Source organism: Oncorhynchus gorbuscha, linkage group LG24, assembly GCF_021184085.1.
Source record: "Oncorhynchus gorbuscha isolate QuinsamMale2020 ecotype Even-year linkage group LG24, OgorEven_v1.0, whole genome shotgun sequence".
In the NCBI taxonomy this organism is placed as follows: Eukaryota; Metazoa; Chordata; class Actinopteri; order Salmoniformes; family Salmonidae; genus Oncorhynchus; species Oncorhynchus gorbuscha.
The window spans coordinates 55,202,306-55,228,258 of NC_060196.1; the positions used below are offsets into that span (position 1 = coordinate 55,202,306).

The 25,953-nt window shown below is 44.9% G+C and overlaps 1 protein-coding gene across 1 annotated transcript in view; it reads right to left on the reverse strand.

Annotated features, from left to right (window-relative positions):
• The window catches only part of LOC124012727 (CUB and sushi domain-containing protein 3-like), an 849,083-nt gene that overhangs the window by 636,840 nt on the left and 186,290 nt on the right, over positions 1–25,953 (reverse strand). Inside the window, exon 3 of the mRNA XM_046326635.1 lies at positions 21,624–21,736. Within this exon, the coding sequence (XP_046182591.1) occupies positions 21,624–21,736 (113 nt within the window). The remainder of the gene's footprint in view (positions 1–21,623; positions 21,737–25,953) is intronic.

The window sequence follows — 25,953 nt, forward strand, 5'->3', positions numbered from 1 at the left end:
TTTACTCAGACACAGAGACAAAGGGGCCCTCCTTAGAGTCTTACTCTGACACAGAGACAAAGGGGCCCTCCTTAGAGTCTTACTCTGACACAGAGACAAAGGGGCCCTCCTTAGAGTCTTACTCTGACACAGAGACAAAGGGGCCCTCCTTAGAGTCTTACTCTGACACAGAGACAAAGGGGCCCTCCTTAGAGTCTTACTCTGACACAGAGACAAAGGGGCCCTCCTTAGAGTCTTACTCTGACACAGAGACAAAGGGGCCCTCCTTAGAGTCTTACTCTGACACAGAGACAAAGGGGCCCTCCTTAGAGTCTTACTCTGACACAGAGACAAAGGGGCCCTCCTTAGAGTCTTACTCTGACACAGAGACAAAGGGGCCCTCCTTAGAGTCTTAATCTGACACCTTAAAGTTAACTATACGGCAAAGTGGTAGCAATCCATCTCAAGGACTACTTGAGTAGAAACGGAAAAGAGGGATTCTCTGGAACGTGACAAAGACAAAACGGTGGGAGCACCTTTTTCTAAAGTGTGACATGATGTAATCTGCCAGAAGTATGATAAATGAGTGCCGGGATAATGTACTAAATTGAAGGATTAGCCATGTGAAAGATGACAAAGAGAGGAGAGACAAAGACTATTTCAGTCACATGAATTGAAGGCAGAGCTGAAATGACACGGGTTTACATGGAAATACTACTATGGTGCGGAGAATCAGTTATCACTGTTCTGAAAATTGATTTATTTAAAAAGCACATTTTAATCAAGATGATTCAACAACAACTACTTATTTGAGATTTGAAATATTTTTTACTTTTGTATTATTTCATCACCTTATCCTGAATCAAAGAAAATACCAAGTGACATTAGTCCCAAAGAAACAACGCCGCCCATTTTAAACCATCTAACCAATGAAGCTGATTTTCTGATTTGCATTCTTTGTTTTCAGGGTGTGGATGAATTGCACATCGCTGGCTGTAAACAATGTGAGATTAGAGTGTTTTTAAAACGACAGGCTCAGATGTCTCGGCTACCCATACACTTTAATGAACAAGCTTTGGCAGTGATCTTTGAAATGGGAATGGTACTAATGGATAATTGAACTGATACTTGGACAAATCATTGATTTGAATATAAAGAAGCCTCCTTTGACACTTTTTTAACAACTGTGTTAAGAAGGAACCAGCAGCAACCACTATTTGAGGAAGAGTGAGCGATCAGAGTATTGACCTTAAAAAAGATTTATGCCTCTCTGAGATCCGCTAGATGCACTTCATCACCTGCGTATTCAATTAAAGACAAAGAGCAGCTCTGGAGTCCTGGGAAGCGGACACACACCAGGTCCATTTGAGTTAATATTTTGGTAACCACTTTAGCCTGCATGTCTAATGCTCTATAACTGGTTCTAAGCATGTATGGTCAATCCAATACACTGTGCATTCGGAAAGTATTCAGACCGCTTGACGTTATGTTATGTTATTGCCGTATTCTAAAATTGACTAAATTGTTTTTTTTTCCTCCCTCATCAGTCTACACACAATACCCCATAATGACAAAGCAAAAACAGGTTTTTAGAAATGTTTGCAAAAAAAAAATACTTATTTACATAAAATATTCAGACCCTTTGCTATGATACTGGAAATTGAGCTCAGGAGCATCCTGTTTCCATTGATCATCCTTGAGATGTTTCTACAACTTAATTGGATGTATGATCAATCCACTATGCATACCGTAGATATTCATTCATAGAGCTTGAGAGGATCTGCAGAGAAGAATGGGAGAAACTCTCAAATACAGGTGTGCCAAGCTTGTAGCGTCATTCAAAAGAAGACTCGAGGCTGCTTCAACAAAGTACTGAGTAAAGGGTCCGAATACTTACATAAATGTGATATTTACGTTTTTTATTTATAATATATTTGCAAAAATGTATTAAAAAAACCGTTTTTGCTTTGTCATTAAGGGATATTGTGAGTAGATTGATGAGGGAAAGATCATTTTAATCCATTTCAGAATAAAGCTGTAATGTAACAAAGGCCAAGGGGTCTGAAAACTTTCCCAATGCACTGCAGAAAGACATTCATGTAGAATGGCTCACATGTAAAAGTCTAACCATGTCCTCATCTACACTGACACATCTCTCCTCTACAGTGCAGCTCAGACATTACCTAGGAAATAGGTTGGAAGGTTATTGTTACTGGCATGACAGAGAGAGGAAACAGGCAATGAAGTCAATCACTTCATATGGTAAAGCAGAACAACTCCAGCCATATTCATGCAATATCTGATCTAATGGAAGGATGCAGACTGACATTGTCACAGCAGAGTTGACCCTGTTGTCATGTGTTCAGTGTGTCAGTGGTATAATCAATACATGCCAGGTATCTGCCTGTCACCACACCCACTATGCCCCCACTGTACCCAAGGCTAAGCTACTTTATTATGCTCATACCGGACATGATGGCGTGTCCAGAAACAACCTCGGGCCCCGGCACACTGCAGATTGTGCTTGATGCTTTCAGCGGCCATTTTCTTAATTAACAATAGAAGATTCGAGTGAGTCTTTTTGACTCAATAGGATTTAAATATTATAATTTCTCTGCCATTTTTAAAGTCATGTGCCCCTCTGCCCTTGACTTTTCCTAAATAAGTATTTAACACACGTATGTTGTGAGAATTTCGAGAATTTCGTTATAAGCAGCTACAGGAGGACATTTTCTTTTTTTGTTCTTTTGTCATCCTTGGTAATTTTTCTAACTTTTACCAGCAATGTCAATTGGAACCTGGCTAATACTAGAAACCATTATTTATTTTACCGCTCATCAACAAGATCCTGTGTGACAAACCTGGACGTTATTTTTGTCAGTAGCCTACAATCATTTTTTTGAACTCCAAGAAATGATTCTGCCTTTTAAAGGAACGTGTTGGAACTGAACCTGTAAAGCGTTTAAAAGAAGTGAACCTTTTAGAATGTTGAGACATTGTTTGAAGCCACTACAAAAAGTTGTATTTAATTACAGGGTAAATTGGAGGAGACCCTTAGCTGTCAATCAAACCAAACCCAAGGATGATAGGCAGTTGGTTTGAGGGAGGGAGCAGGGAGAGATGGTTTCAGCATAACCTGGGTTTCAAATGCTTTTGCTGCAATCTGACATTGCAGATAGGGCTCAATCAAATGTTCAATCAAATGTTCAAAGTTATTTGAAAATAAAGACACGTCTGCTCCCGCTCTTCCCCACTGGCACTTAAGGGCGCCTTGGTGCCCAGCATTACGCACTCCTACCACCATCATTACACACACCTGCTTTCCCTTGTCACGCACATCAGCGATTATTGGACTCACCTGGACTCAATCACCTCTGTCATTACCTCCCCTATATCTGTCTGTTCCCCGCTTCAGCATTGATTGTCATATGTACTTGTATACCCTGACACTGTTCCTGTCTTGTTCCATGTCTGTTCTGAATAAACGTTTGACTCTCCATACCTGCTTCTCTACTCCAGCGTCGGTCCTTCCACATATACTGTTTGAACTCAGGTCTGCATGATATTCTATGATAAAGTTTGCCGTCTTAGGTCACTGGGACGCCTAAGCCTGCATGGGGGAAAATTAATACCAGTTTCCCTCTCCCACGGACGTGAATTAATAAGAGACAGCACTGTGATTAGTGAGGATGTTGAGGATTACACACAAACAGGACATTAGAACATCGATAGGAAAGGTCATTTTAACACAAGCATCACTGTGACATCCTGAAGGCTTTGGCGGCGGCATGAAGGAGCCTGATTAAAGCGGATGTGTTCATAAGCAGCGCCAAGCTAATTACGCTGCATTTAAAAATAAGAAGGTCTATTTTCCGCCACTTTTAGACGACAGGCTTACTGATGGGAGAGAAAGAGCAGAGAGATTACTTTTTTGAAGCACCTTTGGCAGCGATTACAGCCTCGAGTCCTCTTGGGTAGGAAGCTACAAGCTTGGCACACCTGTATTTGGGGAGCTTCTCCCATTCTTATACCTTATATAGACAGGTGTGTGCCTTTCCGAATCATGTCCAATACATTTAATTTATCACAGGTGGACTCCAATCAAGTTCTAGAAACATCTCAAGGACGATCATTGGAAACAGGATGCACCTGAGCTCAATATCTCAAGTCTCATTGCAAAGGGTCTAAATACTTATGAATTTATGTTTTTTAATGTTTGTTTTGTAAATGTGCAAAAATGTATAAAAAGTCTGTTTTTGCTCTGTCATCATGGGATGAAAACAATTATTTCATCCATTTTAGAATCCGACTGTAATGTAACAAAAAGTGAGTAAAGGGAAACGGTCTGGATACTATACGAATAAACTGTAAGTATAAATATTCACATCCCTGAGTCAATACTTGTTAGAATCCCCTTTGGCAGCGATTACAGCTGTGAGTCTTTCTGGGTAAGTTTCTACAAGCTTTGCACACTGGGATTGAACAATGTTTGTACATTATTGTTATTCAAGCTCTATCAAGTTGGTTGTTGATTATTTCTACATCTTCAAGTCTCGCCATAGATTTTCAAGACAATTTAAGTCAAAACTGTAACTAGGCTATTCAGGAACATTCAATGTTGTCTTGGAAATGAACTCCAGTGTATATTTGGCCTTGTGTTTTAGGTTATTGTCCGGCTGAAAGGTGAATTTGTCTCCCAGTCTGTTGGAATGCAGACTGAACCAGGTTTTCCTCTGGGATTTTTCCTGTGCTTAACTCAAGTTTGTTTCTTTTTATCCTAAAAAGTTCCCTAGTCCTTGCCGATGACCTGCATACCCCTAACATGATGCAGCCACCACCTTGGCTTGAACATATGAAGAGTGGTACTCAAGTGACGTGTTGTGTTTGGATTTGGCTTGACGATATGTAGAGTGGTACTCAGTGACGTGTTGTGTTTGGATTTGGCTTGACGATATGTAGAGTGGTACTCAGTGACGTGTTGTGTTTGGATTTGGCTTGACGATATGTAGAGTGGTACTCAGTGACGTGTTGTGTTTGGATTTGGCTTGACGATATGTAGAGTGGTACTCAGTGACGTGTTGTGTTTGGATTTGGCTTGACGATATGTAGAGTGGTACTCAGTGACGTGTTGTGTTAGGATTTGGCTTGACGATATGTAGAGTGGTACTCAGTGACGTGTTGTGTTTGGATTTGGCTTGAACATATGTAGAGTGGTACTCAGTGACGTGTTGTGTTTGGATTTGGCTTGAACATATGTTGAGTGGTACTCAGTGACGTGTTGTGTTTGGATTTGCCCAAAACACAACACTTTGTATTCAGGACATAGTTTATTTCTATTGCAGTTTTACTTTAGTGCCCAGAAGGAAATATGCAGATACTGTACATGGTTCCTTCTTTTCACTACATCAATTAGGTTTAGTATTGAGGAGTAACTACAATGTTGTTGATCCAGACTCAGTTTTCTCCTATCACAGCTATTGAACTGTTTTAAAGACAGCATTGGCCTCCTGGTGAATTCCCGACTGAGTCCACACAACTTAATATGTGACTTGTTGATGCACATTTTTAGCCCTGAACTTATTTTGGCTAGCCATAACAAAGAGGTTGAATTCTTATTTATTCAAGACATTTCAGCTTTTCATTTTTAATTCATTTGTAAAAAAATAAATAAAAAGATGTCTAAAAACACAATTTCACTTTGCCATTACGGAGTATTGTGTGTAGGCCAGTGACATTGGGCCGGCAGAGTAGCCTAGTGGTTAGAGCGTTGGACTAGTAACCGGAAGGTTGCAAGTTCAAACCCCCGAGCTGACAAGGTACAAATCTGTCGTTCTGCCCCTGAACAGGCAGTTAACCCACTGTTCCTAGGCCGTCATTGAAAATAAGAATTTGTTCTTAACTTACTTGCCTAGTTAAATAAAGGTAAAATAAAAAACATTACCTCTTAATGTAACCCATTTTTACATTTAGGGTGTAGTACAATGAAGTGTGGGAAAAGTCGTGTGAATACTCTCTGAAGGTACTGTAAACATTGTAGCTACATTCTGAATCATTGTGGAGTTATTCTGCCTTGCTATATGCAGTGATTGACTTCCTTTCCTGTTTCCATTCTCGTTCGTGTCCAAAGTTGATTTCCTGTGTGTTTAATGCACAAACTACACAAGAGAGATAGAATATGTAATGCTTTAAATGAGAAAACAAGCTTGACGGTTAGAAACTAAACACTTAATTCTGCAACTGGGATTCCTAGTAAATAACAAGATTGTCAACGGAGAATATGCACCTGTCTATAGTCCAACCAATGGACTACAACTGATTGGACTTTAAGCATTCTAACATCCAGCATGTAATGTGTAAAACCACATCAAGAGGTTAATTATAGGTGTTTTACACTGTGTTGTCATCAGACAGGGAAGTCACATTCATCCATAGAATGTAATGTAAACTCACCTCAGAGGTTGGATAGGTTACCATTAGGGATTCACTCTCCAGTGTAACATCCACATGTTAAGTGCATGTTCTTCTAGCTAGCAGATTATTGACGGAAATACTGTAATGATTGGAATCCATGATATCATGAGACTTACATGATGATGATGATGATGATGATAATGGTGATGATGATGAATGTGAGGATGATGATGAAGGTGCTGACACTGCTGATGTGGCTGCTGCTGCTGCTGATGAAGATGATGGTGATGATGAATGTGAGGATGATGATGAAGGTGCTGACTAATGCTGCTGCTGATGTTGATGATGATAATGATGATGATGATGATGATAGTAATGATGGTGATGGTGATGAACGTGAGGATGATGACGAAGGTGTTGACACTGCTGCTGCTACTGCTGATGATGACGATGGTGATGAAGATGATGACAACTCTACTGATGAAGACAAGTATTATATTAATATTCACGATATCGAGGACAGAGTGTCCTAAATATGGCAACCGCCACAATCGCTACCTTGCTTTCTAATTTCCGCACATCATCAGCAATGTTCTCATCTCAGCATACTCTAAAAGTGCCTTCATCTGCCCACTAAATCATTTAAATCAAAGGCATCCGGAGACACTTACCTTGATGCTGAACACTAGACTAAAGTCCCTCATATAGACGGGTTGGCTGACAACGTCACTAAAATGCTGGTTGTGCATAGCTGGGTCAGATAGCTGGCAACAGTTACTTGTTTCAGGTGCTTTATGTTTTTCTTGACACCATGTCTTGTTTCGACAACGCTAACATGGCAAACATTTCACTAGCTAGCTAACAACTTTAACAATGTATCTTTTACCTTTATTTAACCAGGCAAGTCAGTTAAGAACAAATTCTTATTTTCAATGACGGCCTAGGAACAGTGGGTTAACTGCCTGTTCAGGGGCAGAATGACAGATTTGTACCTGGTCAGCTCGGGGATTTGAACTTGCAACCTTCCGGTAACTAGTCCAACACTCTAACCACTAGGCTACCCTGCCGTCCCATTTGAGAAACAACAAGTGCAAATGTATTTGTTTTCAATAAACATTGGAGACTAAATATAGTTGACATGATATCAACAATCTTCTAAGCCAACCCCATCTGTTTTGCCCCCTAGTTATGCACACTTCGGTCTTACTAACCAACCCGTCTATACAATAATTCATGAATGATGACCTTCTATTCAGGAAAGTAACTAATGCATATGAATGTACTCGTCCGACCTGGTTCGTATAGAATAACGTATATTATTTGTAAAAATGATATGGTTCCCAAGGTCTGTGGGGTTACAAGAGTGTGAGAAAGTCTTTTCACAGCCGCAAATAAGACATTATAAACACAGTACGTACAATGAAGATTTAGGTTAAAAATAAGGTATTATCAACACCATACACTAATTACATAACTCTGTAATAATCACAACACTCCTTAAATCAAGACCTACACATGAGACCTAACATTATCCAACACAATCATGATTCCCTACTCACTGGCAGCGCCAACCATCTACATAACTGCATATAAAGCATGCAGAGGCAGGTTGTACAGGCAGGATATACAGACAGGCTGTACAGGCAGGTTGTACAGACAGGCTATACAGGCAGGATATACAGACAGGCTGTACAGGCAGGTTGTACAGACAGGCTGTACAGACAGGTTGTACAGGCAGGCTGTACAGACAGGCTATACAGACAGGCTATACAGACAGGCTATACCAACAGGCTATACCAATAGGCTATACAGACAGGCTATACAGACAGGCTATACCAACAGGCTATACCAACAGGCTATACAGACAGGCTATACAGACAGGCTATACCAACAGGCTATACCAACAGGCTATACAGACAGGCTATACAAACAGGCTATACCAACAGGCTATACTGACAGGCTATACAGACAGGCTATACCAACAGGCTATACCAACAGGCTATACCAACAGGCTATACCAACAGGCTATACAGACAGGCTATACCAACAGGCTATACCAACAGGCTATACCAACAGGCTATACAGACAGGCTATACCAACAGGCTATACCAACAGGCTATACCAACAGGCTATACAGACAGGCTATACCAACAGGCTATACCAACAGGCTATACAGGCAGGCTATACCAATAGGCTATACCAACAGGCTATACCAACAGGCTATACAGACAGGCTATACCAACAGGCTATACCAACAGGCTATACAGACAGGCTATACAGACAGGCTATACCAACAGTCTATACAAACAGGCTATACAAACAGGCTATACCGACAGGCTATACAGACAGGCTATACAGACAGGCTATACCAACAGTCTATACCAACATGCTATACCAACAGGCTATACAGACAGGCTATACCAACAGGCTATACCAACAGGCTATACAGGCAGGCTATACCGACAGGCTGTACAGGCAGGGTGTACCAACAGGCTATACAGGCAGGCTATAGCAACAGGCTATACCAACAGGCTATACAGGCAGGCTATACCGACAGGCTATACCAACAGGCTATACAGGCAGGCTATACCGACAGGCTGTACAGGCAGGGTGTACCAACAGGCTATACCAACAGGCTATACCAACAGGCTATACCAACAGGCTATACAGGCAGGCTATACCAACAGGCTATACAGACAGGCTATACAGACAGGCTATACCAACAGTCTATACCAACATGCTATACCAACAGGCTATACAGACAGGCTATACCAACAGGCTATACCAACAGGCTATACCAACAGGCTATACAGGCAGGCTATACCAACAGGCTATACAGACAGGCTATACCAACAGGCTATACCAACAGGCTATACAGACAGGCTATACAGACAGGCTATACCAACAGTCTATACAAACAGGCTATACAAACAGGCTATACCGACAGGCTATACAGACAGGCTATACAGACAGGCTATACCAACAGTCTATACCAACATGCTATACCAACAGGCTATACAGACAGGCTATACCAACAGGCTATACCAACAGGCTATACAGGCAGGCTATACCGACAGGCTGTACAGGCAGGGTGTACCAACAGGCTATACAGGCAGGCTATAGCAACAGGCTATACCAACAGGCTATACAGGCAGGCTATACCGACAGGCTATACCAACAGGCTATACAGGCAGGCTATACCGACAGGCTGTACAGGCAGGGTGTACCAACAGGCTATACCAACAGGCTATACCAACAGGCTATACCAACAGGCTATACAGGCAGGCTATACCAACAGGCTATACAGACAGGCTATACAGACAGGCTATACCAACAGTCTATACCAACATGCTATACCAACAGGCTATACAGACAGGCTATACCAACAGGCTATACCAACAGGCTATACCAACAGGCTATACAGGCAGGCTATACCGACAGGCTGTACAGGCAGGGTGTACCAACAGGCTATACCAACAGGCTATACCAACAGGCTATACCAACAGGCTATACCAACAGGCTATACAGGCAGGCTATACCGACAGGCTGTACAGGCAGGGTGTACCAACAGGCTATACAGACAGGCTATACCAACAGGCTATACCAACAGGCTATACCAACAGGCTATACAGGCAGGCTATACCGACAGGCTGTACAGGCAGGGTGTACAGACAGGCTGTACAGGCAGGCTATACAGACAGACTATACAGGCAGACTATACAGACTGGCTATACAGGAAGGTTATACAGACAGGCAGGCTATACAGTCAGGCTGTACAGACAGACTGTAAAGACAGGCTATACAGACAAGCTATACAGACAGGCTGTACAGACAGGCTGTACAGACAGGCAGGCTATACAGGAAGATTATACAGACAGGCTGTAAAGAAAGGCTATACAGGCAGGCTATACAGACAGGCTATACAGACAGACTGTAAAGACAGGCTATACAGACAGGCAGGCTATACAGGCAGGCTATACAGACAGGCTATACAGACAGGCTATACAGACAGGCTGCAAAGACAGGCTATACAGGAAGGCTGTACAGACAGGCTATACAACGCCGAATCTACAGGCATCAAATGCTCCAGTCGATCCCAGCAGGTTGTCTTCCCCTGTGTCTGTCTGTCTGTCTGTCTGTCTGTCTGTCTGTCTGTCTGTCTGTCTGTCTGTCTGTCTGTCTGTCTGTCTGTCTGTCTGTCTGTCTGTCTGTCTGTCTGTCTGTCTGTCTGTCTGTCTGTCTGTCTGTCTGTGTGTGTGTGTGTGTGTGTGTGTGTGTGTGTGTGTGTGTGTGTGTGTGTGTGTGTGTGTGTGTGTGTGTGTGTGTGTGTGTGTGTGTGTGTGTGTGTGTGTGTGTGTGTGTGTGTTAGTGTGTGTGAGTGTGCTTGTACATGTGCATGCATTATTCTGTATATGTCTGTGTGTCTGCACACACAGTATGTGTATGTGAGGAAGAGAAAGCAGTGTGTCCTGAAGCAGCAGGAGGAGCTGATCTGTGTGCCAGCGCCCCCCTCCCCTAGATGGGTGTAACTACAGGAGAGCTATACACAGGCAGGAAGGCCTAGGGGAGGACAAGACGAGGTGGTTGAGGTGGAGGTGGAGGTAGTGGTGGTGGTGGTGGAGATGGTGGTGGTGAAGGTAGTGGTTGTGGAGATGGTGGTGGTGGAGTTAGTGGTGGTGGAGGTGGTGGTGGTTGTTGAGGTGGAGGTAGTGGTGGAGGTGGTGAAGGTAGTGGTTGTGGAGGTGGTGGTGGAGGTAGTGGGTGGTGGTGGACATAGTGGTGGTTGAGGTGGTAGAGGTGGTGGTGGAGGTGGTGGACGTAGTGGTGGTTGAGGGGGTGGTGGTGGAGGTGGTGGAGGTGGTGGACGTAGTGGTGGACGTAGTGGTGGTTGAGGTGGAGATAGTGGTGGTGGTAAAGGTGTGGGAGGTGGTGGAGGTGGTGAACGTAGTGGTGGTTGAGGTGGTGATGGAGGTGGTGGTGGACATAGGGGTGGTTGAGGTGGAGGTAGTGGTGGTGGTAAAGGTGTGGGAGGTGGTGGAGGTGGTGGTGGACATAGGGGTGGTTGAGGTGGAGGTAGTGGTGGTGGTAAAGGTGTGGGAGGTGGTGGAGGTGGTGGTGGACATAGGGGTGGTTGAGGTGGAGGTAGTGGTAGTGGTGGTGGTAAAGGTGTGGGAGGTGGTGGAGGTGGTGAACGTAGTGGTGGTTGAGGTGGTGGTGGTGGTGGACATAGGGGTGGTTGAGGTGGAGGTAGTGGTAGTGGTGGTGGTAAAGGTGTGGGAGGTGGTGGAGGTGGTGAATGTAGTGGTGCTTGAGGTGGTGATGGAGGTGGTGGTGGACATAGGGGTGGTTGAGGTGGAGGTAGTGGTGGTGGTAAAGGTGTGGGAGGTGGTGGAGGTGGTGGTGGACATAGGGGTGGTTGAGGTGGTGGTGGTGGTGGACGTAGGGGTGGTTGAGGTGGAGGTAGTGGTAAAGGTGTGGGAGGTGGTGGAGGTGGTGAATGTAGTGGTGCTTGAGGTGGTGGAGGTGGAGAGCATGGGGCAGAGAGTTTACTTAGTTTCTGTCTGTCTGTCTGTCTGTCTGTCTGTCTGTCTGTCTGTCTGTCTGTCTGTCTGTCTGTCTGTCTGTCTGTCTGTCTGTCTGTCTGTCTGTCTGTCTGTCTGTCTGTCTGTCTGTCTGTCTGTCTGTCTGTCTGTCTGTCTGTCTGTCTGTCTGTCTGTCTGTCTGTCTGTCTGTCTGTCTGTCTGTCTGTCTGTCTGTCTGTCTGTCTGTCTGTCTGTCTGTCTGTCTGTCTGTCTGTCTGTCTGTCTGTCTGTCTGTCTGTCTGTCTGTCTGTCTGTCTGTCTGTCTGTCTGTCTGTGTCTGTCTGTCTGTCTGTCTGTCTGTGTGTGTGTGTGTGTGTGTGTGTGTGTGTGTGTGTGTGTGTGTGTGTGTGTGTGTGTGTGTGTGTGTGTGTGTGTGTGTGTGTGTGTGTGTGTGTGTGTGTGTGTGTGTGTGTGTGTGTGTGTGTGTGTGTGTGTGTGTGTGTGTGTGTGGAGGGTGCCAGGGAAGTGAATGCGTGGGCAGCATGAGGATTATACAATACACTTCATCAATACAGTCCTGGCAGCATAGGTGCTAGTTCGTTATGAGGAGAGAGAGAGAATAAGACCATCTGAACCCATGCCAAGTAGGCTGTGTAGCTATGCAGTTTTCAATGTCTACTTAGACATTAAATACCTTCTTACTGTCTTGTCTCAGTGGGTGGTGGTTACAATGAAAAACAAAGAAAACATTGTCAGTTTTTCCCCCCTAGAGTTTATCGGTGTGCATGATTGAATCCATGTTGCATGCCTCTAAATGGATCAGAAGCTATTACAGTATTTTAACAGGAAAAGACAGTCACACACAGGATGTCTAAAGGAATAAACAAACCATTACATAGCATGATGGTAAACAGGTCATATTATCATTAGACTGCCAGGGTCAGGGTCTAATTGGCCATGTCAAACCCCACATCAAGAAAGCTGTACAGTATGTAAACAAAGCCTGTGTGTGTGTGTGTATGGGGGGGGGGGACGTTGAGCAGATCTAATTGTCGTTATTATACAGTAGTACTCTAACTCTATAATGAAACTCTGGTACAGCTGTGGAAATGATAACATCCTTCCCATCTCTCAGAAGCCGTGGTGGCTTACACAATTTAAAAGGCAGTGAATCCATTACATTTTGGAGAGATAATTGAACGAGACCGACTGTCTTGCTTCTGTCCTGATATGCTTGATGCATATTTGTATAACCCTGAAATTTCACTGGGTATCAAGGCCGTGCATGGAGGCAGCAAATGGTGGACTGGCGGACGGACAGGCTGGCGGGTAGGTGGTGGATGAATAGGCCTGGGGGCCCAGAATTGTGGACTGGCGGACGGACAGGCTGGCGGGTAGGTGGTGGATGAATAGGCCTGGGGGCCCAGAATGGTGGACTGGCGGACGGACAGGCTGGCGGGTAGGTGGTGGATGAATAGGCCTGGGGGCCCAGAATTGTGGACTGGCGGACGGACAGGCTGGCGGGTAGGTGGTGGATGAATAGGCCTGGGGGCCCAGAATGGTGGACTGGCGGACGGACAGGCTGGCGGGTAGGTGGTGGATGAATAGGCCTGGGGGCCCAGAATGGTGGACTGGCGGATGGACAGGCTGGTGGGTAGGTGGTGGATGAATAGGCCTGGGGGCCCAGAATGGTGGACTGGCGGATGGACAGGCTGGCGGGTAGGTGGTGGATGAATAGGCCTGGGGGCCCAGAATGGTGGACTGGCGGATGGACAGGCTGGCGGGTAGGTGGTGGATGAATAGGCCTGGGGGCCCAGAATGGTGGACTGGCGGATGGACAGGCTGGCGGGTAGGTGGTGGATGAATAGGCCTGGGGGCCCAGAATGGTGGACTGGCGGATGGACAGGCTGGCGGGTAGGTGGTGGATGAATAGGCCTGGGGGCCCAGAATAAATACACGGTTCAAAAATATAAATACAATATGCAACATTTTCAAAGGTTTTACTGAGTTACAGTTCATATAAGTAAATCATTCAATTTAGGCCCTAATCTATGGATTTCACATGACTGGGAATAGAGATATGCATCTGTTGGCCACAGCTTTAAAAAGTGGATCAGAAAACCAGTCAGTATCTGATGTGACCACTACGTGCCTCCTGCAGCACAACACATCTCCTTCACATAGAGTTGATCAGGTTGTTGATTATAGCTTGTAGAATGTTGTCCCCCACCTCTTCAGTGCTTGTGCAAAGTTACTGGATATTGGCGGGAACTGGAACACGCTATTGTACACATCGATCGAAAACATCCCAAACACGCTCAATGGGTGACATGTTGAGTTTATTGAGTTTATTTTATTTTTTACAGGGACAGTGCACATTAATCAACGTTTCAGCCAGCTGGCTAATTTTCAACCGCAATCCCTGTCTGGTGAGTATGCAGGCCATGGAAGAAAAGAGACATTCTCAGCTTCCAGGAATTTTGTACATATCCTTGTGACATGGGACCGTGCATTATCATGTTGAAACTTGATGTGATGGCGGCGGATGAATGGCACAACAATGGGCCTCAGGATCTCGTCACTGTATCTCTGTGCATTCAAATGGCCATTGATAAAATGCAATCGTGTTTGTTGTCCGTAGCTTATGCCTGCCTGCCCATACCATTACCCCACTGCCACCATGGGGCACTCTGTTCCCAACGTTGCCTGCCCATACCATTACCCCACTGCCACCATGGGGCACTCTGTTCCCAACGTTGCCTGCCCATACCATTACCCCACTGCCACCATGGGGCACTCTGTTCCCAACGTTGCCTGCCCATACCATTACCCCACTGCCACCATGGGGCACTCTGTTCCCAACGTTGCCTGCCCATACCATTACCCCACTGCCACCATGGGGCACTCTGTTCCCAACGTTGCCTGCCCATACCATTACCCCACTGCCACCATGGGGCACTCTGTTCCTAACGTTGCCTGCCCATACCATTACCCCACCGCCACCATGGGGCACTCTGTTCCCAACGTTGCCTGCCCATACCATTACCCCACCGCCACCATGGGGCACCCGGTTCACAACGTTGCCTGCCCATACCATAACCCCACCGCCACCATGGGGCACTCTGCTCCCAACGTTGCCTGCCCATACCATAACCCCACCGCCACCATGGGGCACTCTGTTCCCAACGTTGCCTGCCCATACCATTACCCCACCGCCACTATGGGGCACCCGGTTCACAACGTTGCCTGCCCATACCATTACCCCACCGCCACCATGGGGCACTCTGTTCCCAACGTTGCCTGCCCATACCATTACCCCACCGCCACCATGGGGCACTCTGTTCACAACGTTACCTGCCCATACCATAACCCCATCGCCACCATGGGGCACCCGGTTCACAACGTTGACATCAGAAAACCGCTCGCCCAATATGACACCAACTGCCACCTGGTCAGTACAGTTGAAACCAGGATTCATCCGGGAAGAGCAGTTCTCCAGTGTACCAGTGGCCATCGGGAAGAGCAGTTCTCCAGTATACCAGTGGCCATCGGGAAGAGCAGTCCTCCAGTGTACCAGTGGCCATCGGGAAGAGCAGTTCTCCAGTGTACCAGTGGCCATCGGGAAGAGCAGTTCTCCAGTGTACCAGTGGCCATCGGGAAGAGCAGTTCTCCAGTGTACTAGTGGCCATCGGGTAGAGCAGTTCTCCAGTGTACCAGTGGCCATCGGGAAGAGCAGTTCTCCAGTGTACCAGTGGCCATCGGGAAGAGCAGTTCTCCAGTGTACCAGTGGCCATCGGGAAGAGCAGTTCTCCAGTGTACCAGTGGCCATCGGGAAGAGCAGTTCTCCAGTGTACCAGTGGCCATCGGGAAGAGCAGTTCTCCAGTGTACCAGTGGCCATCGAAGGTGAGCATTTGATCAATGAAGTTGGATACGACACCAAACTGCTGTCAGGTCAAGACCCCGGTGAGGACGACGAGCAAGTGGAAGAGCTTCCCTGAGGAGGATCCTGACAGTTTGTGCAGAAATTATTTAGTTGTGCAAACCCACAATTTCATCAGCTGTCCAGGTGGCTGGTCGCAGACAATCCCGCAGGTGAAGAAGCCGGATGTGGCGATCCTGGGTTGACGTGGTTACTCGTGATTGTGAGGCCGGTTGGACGTACTCCCAAATTCTCTAAAACGATATTGAAGGTGGCTTAAGGTAGATGTATTAACATTAAATTACCGGGTAACAGCTCTGGTGGGCATTCCTGCAGTCAGCATTCCAATTGCACGCTCCCTCAAAACTTGAAACGTGTGGCATTGTGTTGTGTGACAAAACTGCACATTTCAGAGTGGCTTTTATTGTCCCCAGCACAAGGTGTATCTGTGTAATGATCATGCTTTTTAATCAGCTTCTTGAAATGCCACACCTGTCAGGTGGATGGATTATCTTGGCAAAGGAGAAATGCAAACAAATGTATGCACACAATTTAAGAGGAATAAGCTTTTGTGCGTTTCTGTTCAGTTTAAATGGGGAAGTCAAAGCTGAGCAAAGAGATGTATTCAAGCCACCAACACTAAACATGTGCTGGGAAAATAGAAACATCTCTATTTTTTGTATTTGAGCAATGTTTTTTTCGAGGTGTGGATAACGCCATCTTGAATTGCCACAGTAAGGACTGAAACATATGCGTCATTGGTAGGAGCAAAGACAGTACAGTACGTTAAGGTTTAGAAACTCTGTGGTAGAAGTGAGCAAATTGTAAGTGTTGGCATGGAAACTGAAAGTGCTACCACCAGGTGGTGTCTTGTCTCTATTGGACCTGAATGGGTTTTCGCAACGTTGACAGCTCTGTCATTGAGATCAGGACAACAATATTAAGGTAAGGAACTGTATACAATACATTTTTATGTTGGTAATTATAATATGTACATTTTAGAGTATTTTTTTCCGATTGATAAGACGAGTCTGTGGAATTATTTGTTGATGACAAAGTGAGAAGACAATCATCCAAAACAAGGGAAGGTTGCTAGGTAGCTGATTTAGCTCTTGTCTTGTCTTTTTGATGTAAATACTTTCATTGATAACTGTACAAAATAAAATGCTCATATTGACAATTTGAAGAGCATTTGTCATTAGGTATAGGCTAGACCAGAGATGGGGAACTTTGATGGGGGTGCAGTGATCATGAAGGGCTGCAGTGGCTTGTGGGTCTGCGTAGCCACACACGCAGTCAGAGCCCTAGACGGTTGAGGGTTTTCTCCCCAGATGTGGCGAAAATAAAATGTTACTATGGGGCATAAAGAAAATATTGCAGTTTGAAAGGAAGTTTGCTGCAATTTTACACATTTTTCCATAATAGGGTGGAGAGAAATGTTTGCAGTTTTTAATATGACATCTGAGTGAGAGTGACACAGGCTAATTGAGTGACTGTCAGTGACTGACATAACCATTGAAAATATTCTGAGGCAAAACCAAATGTATAAATTGCACCTGGTTTATTCTACTATTGAGACCCCGACTGAGTTCCTAAACAAAATCTGAAAGATTTTGCCAGTTCGTTTAGCTAGGTCTAGCCCAGGGATAGGCAATTGGAGGGTGGTAGGGGAGAGGGGGTGGTAGAGGTGAGGAGGGTGGTAGGTGGTAGAGGTGAGGAGGGTGGTGGGTGGTAGAGGTGAGGAGGGTGGAGGGTGGTAGAGGTGAGGAGGGTAGTGGGTGGTAGAGGTGAGGAGGGTGGAGGGTGGTAGAGGTGAGGAGGGTAGTGGGTGGTAGAGGTGAGGAGGGTGGTAGAGGTGAGGAGGGTGGTAGAGGTGAGAAGGGTGGTGGATGGTAGAGGTGAGGAGGGTGGTAGAGGTGAGGAGGGTGGTGGATGGTAGAGGTGAGGAGGGTGGAGGGTGGTAGAGGTGAGGAGGATGGTGGATGGTAGAGGTGAGGAGGGTGGTGGATGGTAGAGGTGAGGAGGGTGGAGGATGGTAGAGGTGAGGAGGGTGGAGGGTGGTAGAGTTGAGGAGGGTGGTGGGTGGTAGAGGTGAGGAGGGTGGTGAGTAGGATGGAGGGTGGTGGAGGAGAGGAGGGTGGTAGATGAGGGTGGTAGAGGAGAAGAGGGTGGTTGGTGAGAGGAGGGTGGTGACGGAGAGGAGGGTGGTTGATGGGGGTTGTAGATGAGATGAGGGTGGTAGAAGAGATAAGGGTGGTAGATGAGAGGAGGGTGGTAGAAGAGATAAAGGTGGTAGATGAGAGGAGGGTGGTAGAGATGAGAAGGGTGGTAGAGGGTGGTAAGGGAGGGGAGGGTGGTAAGGGTGGTAGAGGGTGGTAAGGGAGGGGAGGGTGGTAAGGGAGGGGAGGGTGGTAAGGGAGGGGAGGGTGGTAAGTGTGGCAGAGTTTCTAAACCATTTTTGTCTTTCTGTAGATCCTTGCATGTCCAGTATGTCTGTTTAGTCCAGTATGTCTGTCTAGTCCACTATGTCTGTCTAGTCCAGTATGTCTGTCTAGTACACTATGTCTGTCTAGTCCACTATGTCTGTCTAGTCCACTATGTCTAGCTAGTCCACTATGTCTGTCTAGTCCACTATGTCTGTCTAGTCCACTATGTCTGTCTAGTCCAGAATGTCTGTCTAGTCCACTATGTCTAGCTAGTCCACTATGTCTGTCTAGTCCAGAATGTCTGTCTAGTCCACTATGTCTAGCTAGTCCACTATGTCTAGTTAGTCCAGTATGTCTGTCTAGTCCAGTATGTCTGTCTAGTCCACTATGTCTGTCTAGTCCACTATGTCTGTCTAGTCCACTATGTCTGTCTAGTCCACTATGTCTAGCTAGTCCAGTATGTCTGTCTAGTCCAGTATGTCTGTCTAGTCCACTATGTCTAGCTAGTCCACTATGTCTGTCTAGTCCACTATGTCTGTCTAGTCCACTACGTCTAGCTAGTCCACTACGTCTAGCTAGTCCACTACGTCTAGCTAGTCCAGTATGTCTGTCTAGTCCACTATGTCTGTCTAGTCCACTATGTCTATCTAGTCCACTATGTCTAGCTAGTCCACTATGTCTGTCTAGTCCACTATGTCTGTCTAGTCCACTATGTCTGTATAGTCCACTATGTCTGTATAGTCCACTATGTCTGTATAGTCCACTATGTCTGTATAGTCCAGTATGTCTGTCTAGTCCACTATGTCTGTCTAGTCCACTATGTCTGTCTAGTCCACTATGTCTGTCTAGTCCAGAATGTCTGTCTAGTCCACTATGTCTAGCTAGACCAGTATGTCTGTCTAGTCCAGTATGTCTGTGTAGTCCACTATGTCTAGCTAGTCCACTATGTCTGTCTAGTCCAGTATGTCTGTCTAGTCCACTATGTCTGTCTAGTGCACTATGTCTGTCTAGTCCACTATGTCTAGCTAGTCCACTATGTCTGTCTAGTCCACTATGTCTGTATAGTCCACTATGTCTGTCTAGTCCACTATGTCTGTCTAGTCCACTATGTCTGTCTAGTCCAGTATGTCTGTCTAGTCCACTATGTCTGTCTAGTCCACTATGTCTGTATAGTCCACTATGTCTGTCTAGTCCACTATGTCTGTCTAGTCCACTATGTCTGCATAGTCCACTATGTCTGTCTAGTCCACTATGTCTAGCTAGTCCACTATGTCTGTCTAGTCCAGTATGTCTGTCTAGTCCACTATGTCTGTCTAGTCCAGAATGTCTAGCTAGTCCACTATGTCTCTCTAGTCCAGAATGTCTGTCTAGTCCACTATGTCTAGCTAGTCCAGTATGTCTGTCTAAGTCGCTCTGGATAAGAGTGTCTGCTAAATGACCTAAATGTAAATGTAGTCCAGTATGTCTGTCTAGTCCACTATGTCTAGCTAGTCCACTATGTCTGTCTAGTCCAGTATGTCTGTCTAGTCCACTATGTCTGTCTAGTCCACTATGTCTAGCTAGTCCACTATGTCTGTCTAGTCCACTATGTCTGTCTAGTCCACTACGTCTAGCTAGTCCACTACGTCTAGCTAGTCCACTACGTCTAGCTAGTCCAGTATGTCTGTCTAGTCCACTATGTCTGTCTAGTCCACTATGTCTATCTAGTCCACTATGTCTAGCTAGTCCACTATGTCTGTCTAGTCCACTATGTCTGTCTAGTCCACTATGTCTGTATAGTCCACTATGTCTGTATAGTCCACTATGTCTGTATAGTCCACTATGTCTGTATAGTCCAGTATGTCTGTCTAGTCCACTATGTCTGTCTAGTCCACTATGTCTGTCTAGTCCACTATGTCTGTCTAGTCCAGAATGTCTGTCTAGTCCACTATGTCTAGCTAGACCAGTATGTCTGTCTAGTCCAGTATGTCTGTGTAGTCCACTATGTCTAGCTAGTCCACTATGTCTGTCTAGTCCAGTATGTCTGTCTAGTCCACTATGTCTGTCTAGTGCACTATGTCTGTCTAGTCCACTATGTCTAGCTAGTCCACTATGTCTGTCTAGTCCACTATGTCTGTATAGTCCACTATGTCTGTCTAGTCCACTATGTCTGTCTAGTCCACTATGTCTGTCTAGTCCAGTATGTCTGTCTAGTCCACTATGTCTGTCTAGTCCACTATGTCTGTATAGTCCACTATGTCTGTCTAGTCCACTATGTCTGTCTAGTCCACTATGTCTGCATAGTCCACTATGTCTGTCTAGTCCACTATGTCTAGCTAGTCCACTATGTCTGTCTAGTCCAGTATGTCTGTCTAGTCCACTATGTCTGTCTAGTCCAGAATGTCTAGCTAGTCCACTATGTCTCTCTAGTCCAGAATGTCTGTCTAGTCCACTATGTCTAGCTAGTCCAGTATGTCTGTCTAAGTCGCTCTGGATAAGAGTGTCTGCTAAATGACCTAAATGTAAATGTAGTCCAGTATGTCTGTCTAGTCCACTATGTCTAGCTAGTCCACTATGTCTGTCTAGTCCACTATGTCTGTCTAGTCCACTATGTCTGTCTAGTCCACTATGTCTAGCTAGTCCACTATGTCTGTCTAGTCCACTATGTCTGTATAGTCCACTATGTCTGTATAGTCCACTATGTCTGTATAGTCCACTATGTCTGTCTAGTCCACTATGTCTGTCTAGTCCACTATGTCTGTCTAGTCCACTATATCTAGCTAGTCCAGTATGTCTGTCTAGTCCACTATGTCTGTCTAGTCCAGTATGTCTGTCTAGTCCAGAATGTCTGTCTAGTCCAGCATGTCTCTCTAGTCCAGAATGTCTGTCTAGTCCACTATGTCTAGCTAGTCCAGTATGTCTGTCTAGTCCACTATGTCTGTCTAGTCCACTATGTCTGTCTAGTCCAGTATGTCTGTCTAGTCCACTATGTCTGTCTAGTCCACTATGTCTGTCTAGTCCACTATGTCTGTCTAGTCCACTATGTCTCTCTAGTCCAGTATGTCTCTCTAGTCCAGTATGTCTCTCTAGTCCAGTATGTCTGTCTAGTCCAGTAGGACCATAACTGTGTCTGGTTTTGATAACTTTTGGTTTGATGTGGATTGATGAGGACCTTATAGAGAACAGCTGGTCTAACAGTGGGATCTCACACAGACAGTTTAACCCATATTTATAAAACACTCTGACAGATCAGAACAAAGTATCAGAACCACCAGCTGGATCAGAAGCCGTCCCATCCAACAGGAGTCTCTCTGCTGTTCATTTTCTGAGCGAATACAAGAGATAAACAGCAGAAACAATGAGAGGGAATAGGAGAAGAGACTTACCTTCATAGTATAATTTAAAGCCGTGAGCGCTCACAGCAAAGTCACTGGTAAGACGCAGGGAGAAGACGGACCCTGTGCTCGTGACTGGTGGAGGGATTGAGAATCCTGTTAACCTATAAGGAAAAGGAGACATCATGCAATACACCAATCAGAATTATCTGGAGACACTATTAACTAAATAGTACACAGACACCAGTGATAACGACCAATAAGACACTATGAACCAATAACATACCCCAATCAGAATTATCTGAAGATGTACATAGACAACCAGTAGCAGCCTGGCAAGTCTAACCAACCAGTTAGCCCAATGTTGTCATTCAGCTAAAATTGCACAGTGGCGTTACAGTGTGATCTCTGGAGCCAGGAGTAGAGCACAGAGTAGTTGTGAATGTATCAACGTCATGTGGAGGGAGAACATATTGATTCTATGGCCCCATTTCAAAGTAAAGATCGTTATAACATTTCAAATGTACATAAGCTCAGGCTTATTTATGGGCTACACTAGCTCCGCTTGGTAGGCTATTAACATTTAGTTGGCTGGAGTTTGTTTCAATAAAGTCATACTGTGAAGACAGGTGGGGAAAATATACAGATCAATAGAGACCATACAGATGTACTGTAGGATCTTAATTTGAGCCAGTTTGCAGAAATAATCCTGCAGCAACAGAACATGTGAATTATTATGTGGATAAAAAATGTACGGACATTTTTGTAGGAGTTGATACATGTTGCGTAAGGGCAACTCAAGTCTAAAATTTCAAAGTGGAAATGACAAACTTCAGAAGCCTTTTTAGAAGCCAAATAGACAACAAGTTTAAAATGTCCTACATTGCAGGAAAGTTTTCCTGCAACAGGGTGATCAAATTCCGATCCTACATCTGTATGCAGGCTATACCATGGGTTAAAACTAAGATATGATACATTCTAGATCAGCAAAGGAAGCAGATAGCTGAGAGCAATAGCAAAGACTAGTGGTGATACGCTCTCTCAATAGAGTGAAAACAACACTTTATATGCATTAGACATGAAATTGCATCGGAGGGTAAATCACTGAACCAGAAAAAAGTAGTCCACATTTAGCACTATCTGAGATTGCGTGTCAATAGGATCATTGAAAGTCAGGCACAATGTACAGTATGTACCATAAACCTCCAAACCTGATATGGGTTGACTTTTGCCCCGCAGGTCTCCAGAAGCCCACTGCTACCATTAGCAATGCTTCTCCTTAAAGCTCTATTCAAATCCACATGACTATGTGTCAGAAGGTGCCGCGTGGCTCTGCTTGATAAAGATGGGTGTTAGCCATGCCATGTAAAGCACACACAGTCTTAGTATGTGTGTACGAGCCATGTAAGCACACACAGTCTTAGTATGTGTGTACGAGCCATGAGCACAGTCTTAGTATGTGTGTACACAGTCTTAGTATGTGTGTACGAGCCATGTAGAGCACACACAGTCTTAGTATGTGTGTACGAGCCATGTAGAGCACACACAGTCTTAGTATGTGTGTACGAGCCATGTAAAGCACACACAGTCTTAGTATGTGTGTACGAGCCATGTAAAGCACACACAGTCTTAGTATGTGTGTACGAGCCATGTAGAGCACACACAGTCTTAGTATGTGTGTACGAGCCATGTAGAGCACACACAGTCTTAGTATGTGTGTACGAGCCATGTAGAGCACACACAGTCTTAGTATGTGTGTACGAGCCATGTAGAGCACACACAGTCTTAGTATGTGTGTACGAGCCATGTAGAGCACACACAGTCTTAGTATGTGTGTACGAGCCATGTAGAGCACACACAGTCTTAGTATGTGTGTACGAGCCATGTAGGAATTGCACCCACGGCCCCTGGCATGCACATGCAGTGACCTCCAAAAGGAGAACTCCAGAACATTGGATTTGAAATGGTACAATGACTGTGAGGTTAAAGTGCAGACTGTCACATTTAATTTGAGGGTATTTTCATCCATATCTGGTGAACCGTTTTAGAAATTACAGCTCAAGTTAAAGCTGACAGTCTGCACTTTAACCTCATAGTCATTGTACCATTTCAAATCCAAAGTGCTGGAGTACAAAACCAAAACAAACAATGTGTCACTGTCCCAATACTGTTGGATCTCACTGCATAAATGTATGTACTCACTAAACTGTAACTTAAGCTGCATTGGATAAAAGCCTCCGTTAAAGTGGCGTATCAAAGTAGGTGTCTCTGGACAAAAATGTGCTTAGTTCAAAAGCCATTTTGATAAGGTACTAGAACTGGCACGATGCAAGTAGCAGTGAAAACCCACTGCCAACCGGTCTTCATGTTAATCTCACAGGGAGAAACTACCAGATCAATATAAAAAAGGTCTGAATAATTAAACACTGAATAATAACAGTGTGTGTACTTCAAATTGCGTCATGCGTACAGAGATCCTATTGGCTATGCTAATAAAGTAGAATAGTGAGTGAAATATTTATAAAAGCTTTTGCATAACCGCCCCAGGAGATCCCTTTAATATGATTAACCTTTCAACTTGTCGGCTTCAAAGAACTTGAGTGAGAAGAGAGTAAGTACCTTCTATTCTGCACATACTGTCTTCAACAAACAATTAATCACTCTCCCGCTCCCCCTCTTCCCTCTTTCTCCCTCCTGTCTGTCTGTCTGTCTGTCTGTCTGTCTGTCTGTCTGTCTGTCTGTCTGTCTGTCTGTCTGTCTGTCTGTCTGTCTGTCTGTCTGTCTGTCTGTCTGTCTGTCTGTCTGTCTGTCTGTCTGTCTGTCTGTCTGTCTGTCTGCCTGCCTGCCTGCCTGCCTGCCTGCCTGCCTGCCTGCCTGCCTGCCTGCCTGCCTGCCTGCCTGCCTGCCTGCCTGCCTGCCTGCCTGCCTGCCTGCCTGTCTGTCTGTCTGTCTGTCTCTCTCTCTCTCTCTCCCACCCACCCACCCACCCACCCACCATTGGCTCACAGTTGGATAACTAGCCACAGATTTTTACAATGTGATGCATTTGAACATGTCACATGGGATGACGCTGGAGAGACGAAGCAGGTAAGGGGAATAACACACTTAATAAAGAACGGACATGGAACGAGTCAGGAACAGCGTCAGCATACTAATAATACAGACAAACATCAATCAATGCAGCAGTGGGAACAGAGCAGGGAACTGACAAATATAGGGGAGGTAATAAACAGATGATAAGTGAGTCCAGGTGAGTCCAATAACGTCGATGCGCGTGACGAGGGAAGGCAGGTGTGCGTAAAAGATGATAGGAGTGAGTGATGCAGGGCAGCCTGGCGCCCTCTAGCTCCAGGGGGAGACCTGACAATACAAACAGTGTTATTTGCCAATTTCTTTGATCATTTGATGGCCACAGGTTCATTACAAATATGTTTTTCACTTTTATTATCTGACAGTATAATCTCAGTAAGACTACCAAGCATAGACACAGTAACATACTGTATAATCTCAGTAAGACTACCATGCATAGACACAGTAACATACTGTAGAATCTCAGTAAGACTACCAAGCATAGACACAGTAACATACTGTAGAATCTCAGTAAGACTACCAAGCATAGACACAGTAATATACTGTAGAATCTCAATAAGACTACCAAGCATAGACACAGTAATATACTCAGTAAGACTACCAAGTAGAATAACATCAAATAAGACTACCAAGCATAGACACAGTAATATACTGTAGAATCTCAGTAAGACTACCAAGCATAGACACAGTAATATACTGTAGAATCTCAATAAGACTACCAAGCATAGACACAGTAATATACTGTAGAATCTCAATAAGACTACCAAGCATAGACACAGTAATATACTGTAGAATCTCAATAAGACTACCAAGCATAGACACAGTAATATACTGTAGAATCTCAATAAGACTACCAAGCATAGACACAGTAATATACTGTAGAATCTCAATAAGACTACCAAGCATAGACACAGTAATATACTGTAGAATCTCAGTAAGTCTACCAAGCATAGAGCCAGTAACATACTGTATAATCTCAGTAAGACTACCAAGCATAGAGACAGCAACATATTGTGCTTATATTGTGATTATCCTCTATATTTGAACAAAAATACCAATCCAAGTGAGTTGTGAGGGTGGAGTAATAACCCAACACCTTGATTATGTCTGCTTTAAGTGCAATATCTTCAAAAAGCGTTTGAGGGACAACAATTCCTCACAACGGATTAATTACTGTCATTATCTTTGCAAAGCAGGGGAAAAGAGAGGGATTTGTGAGACTGGGTGGTACACATTCACTCAGCTACTGTCTTAATGAGGTTTCTGCTGCTCTCACACAAGCTTCTTAACC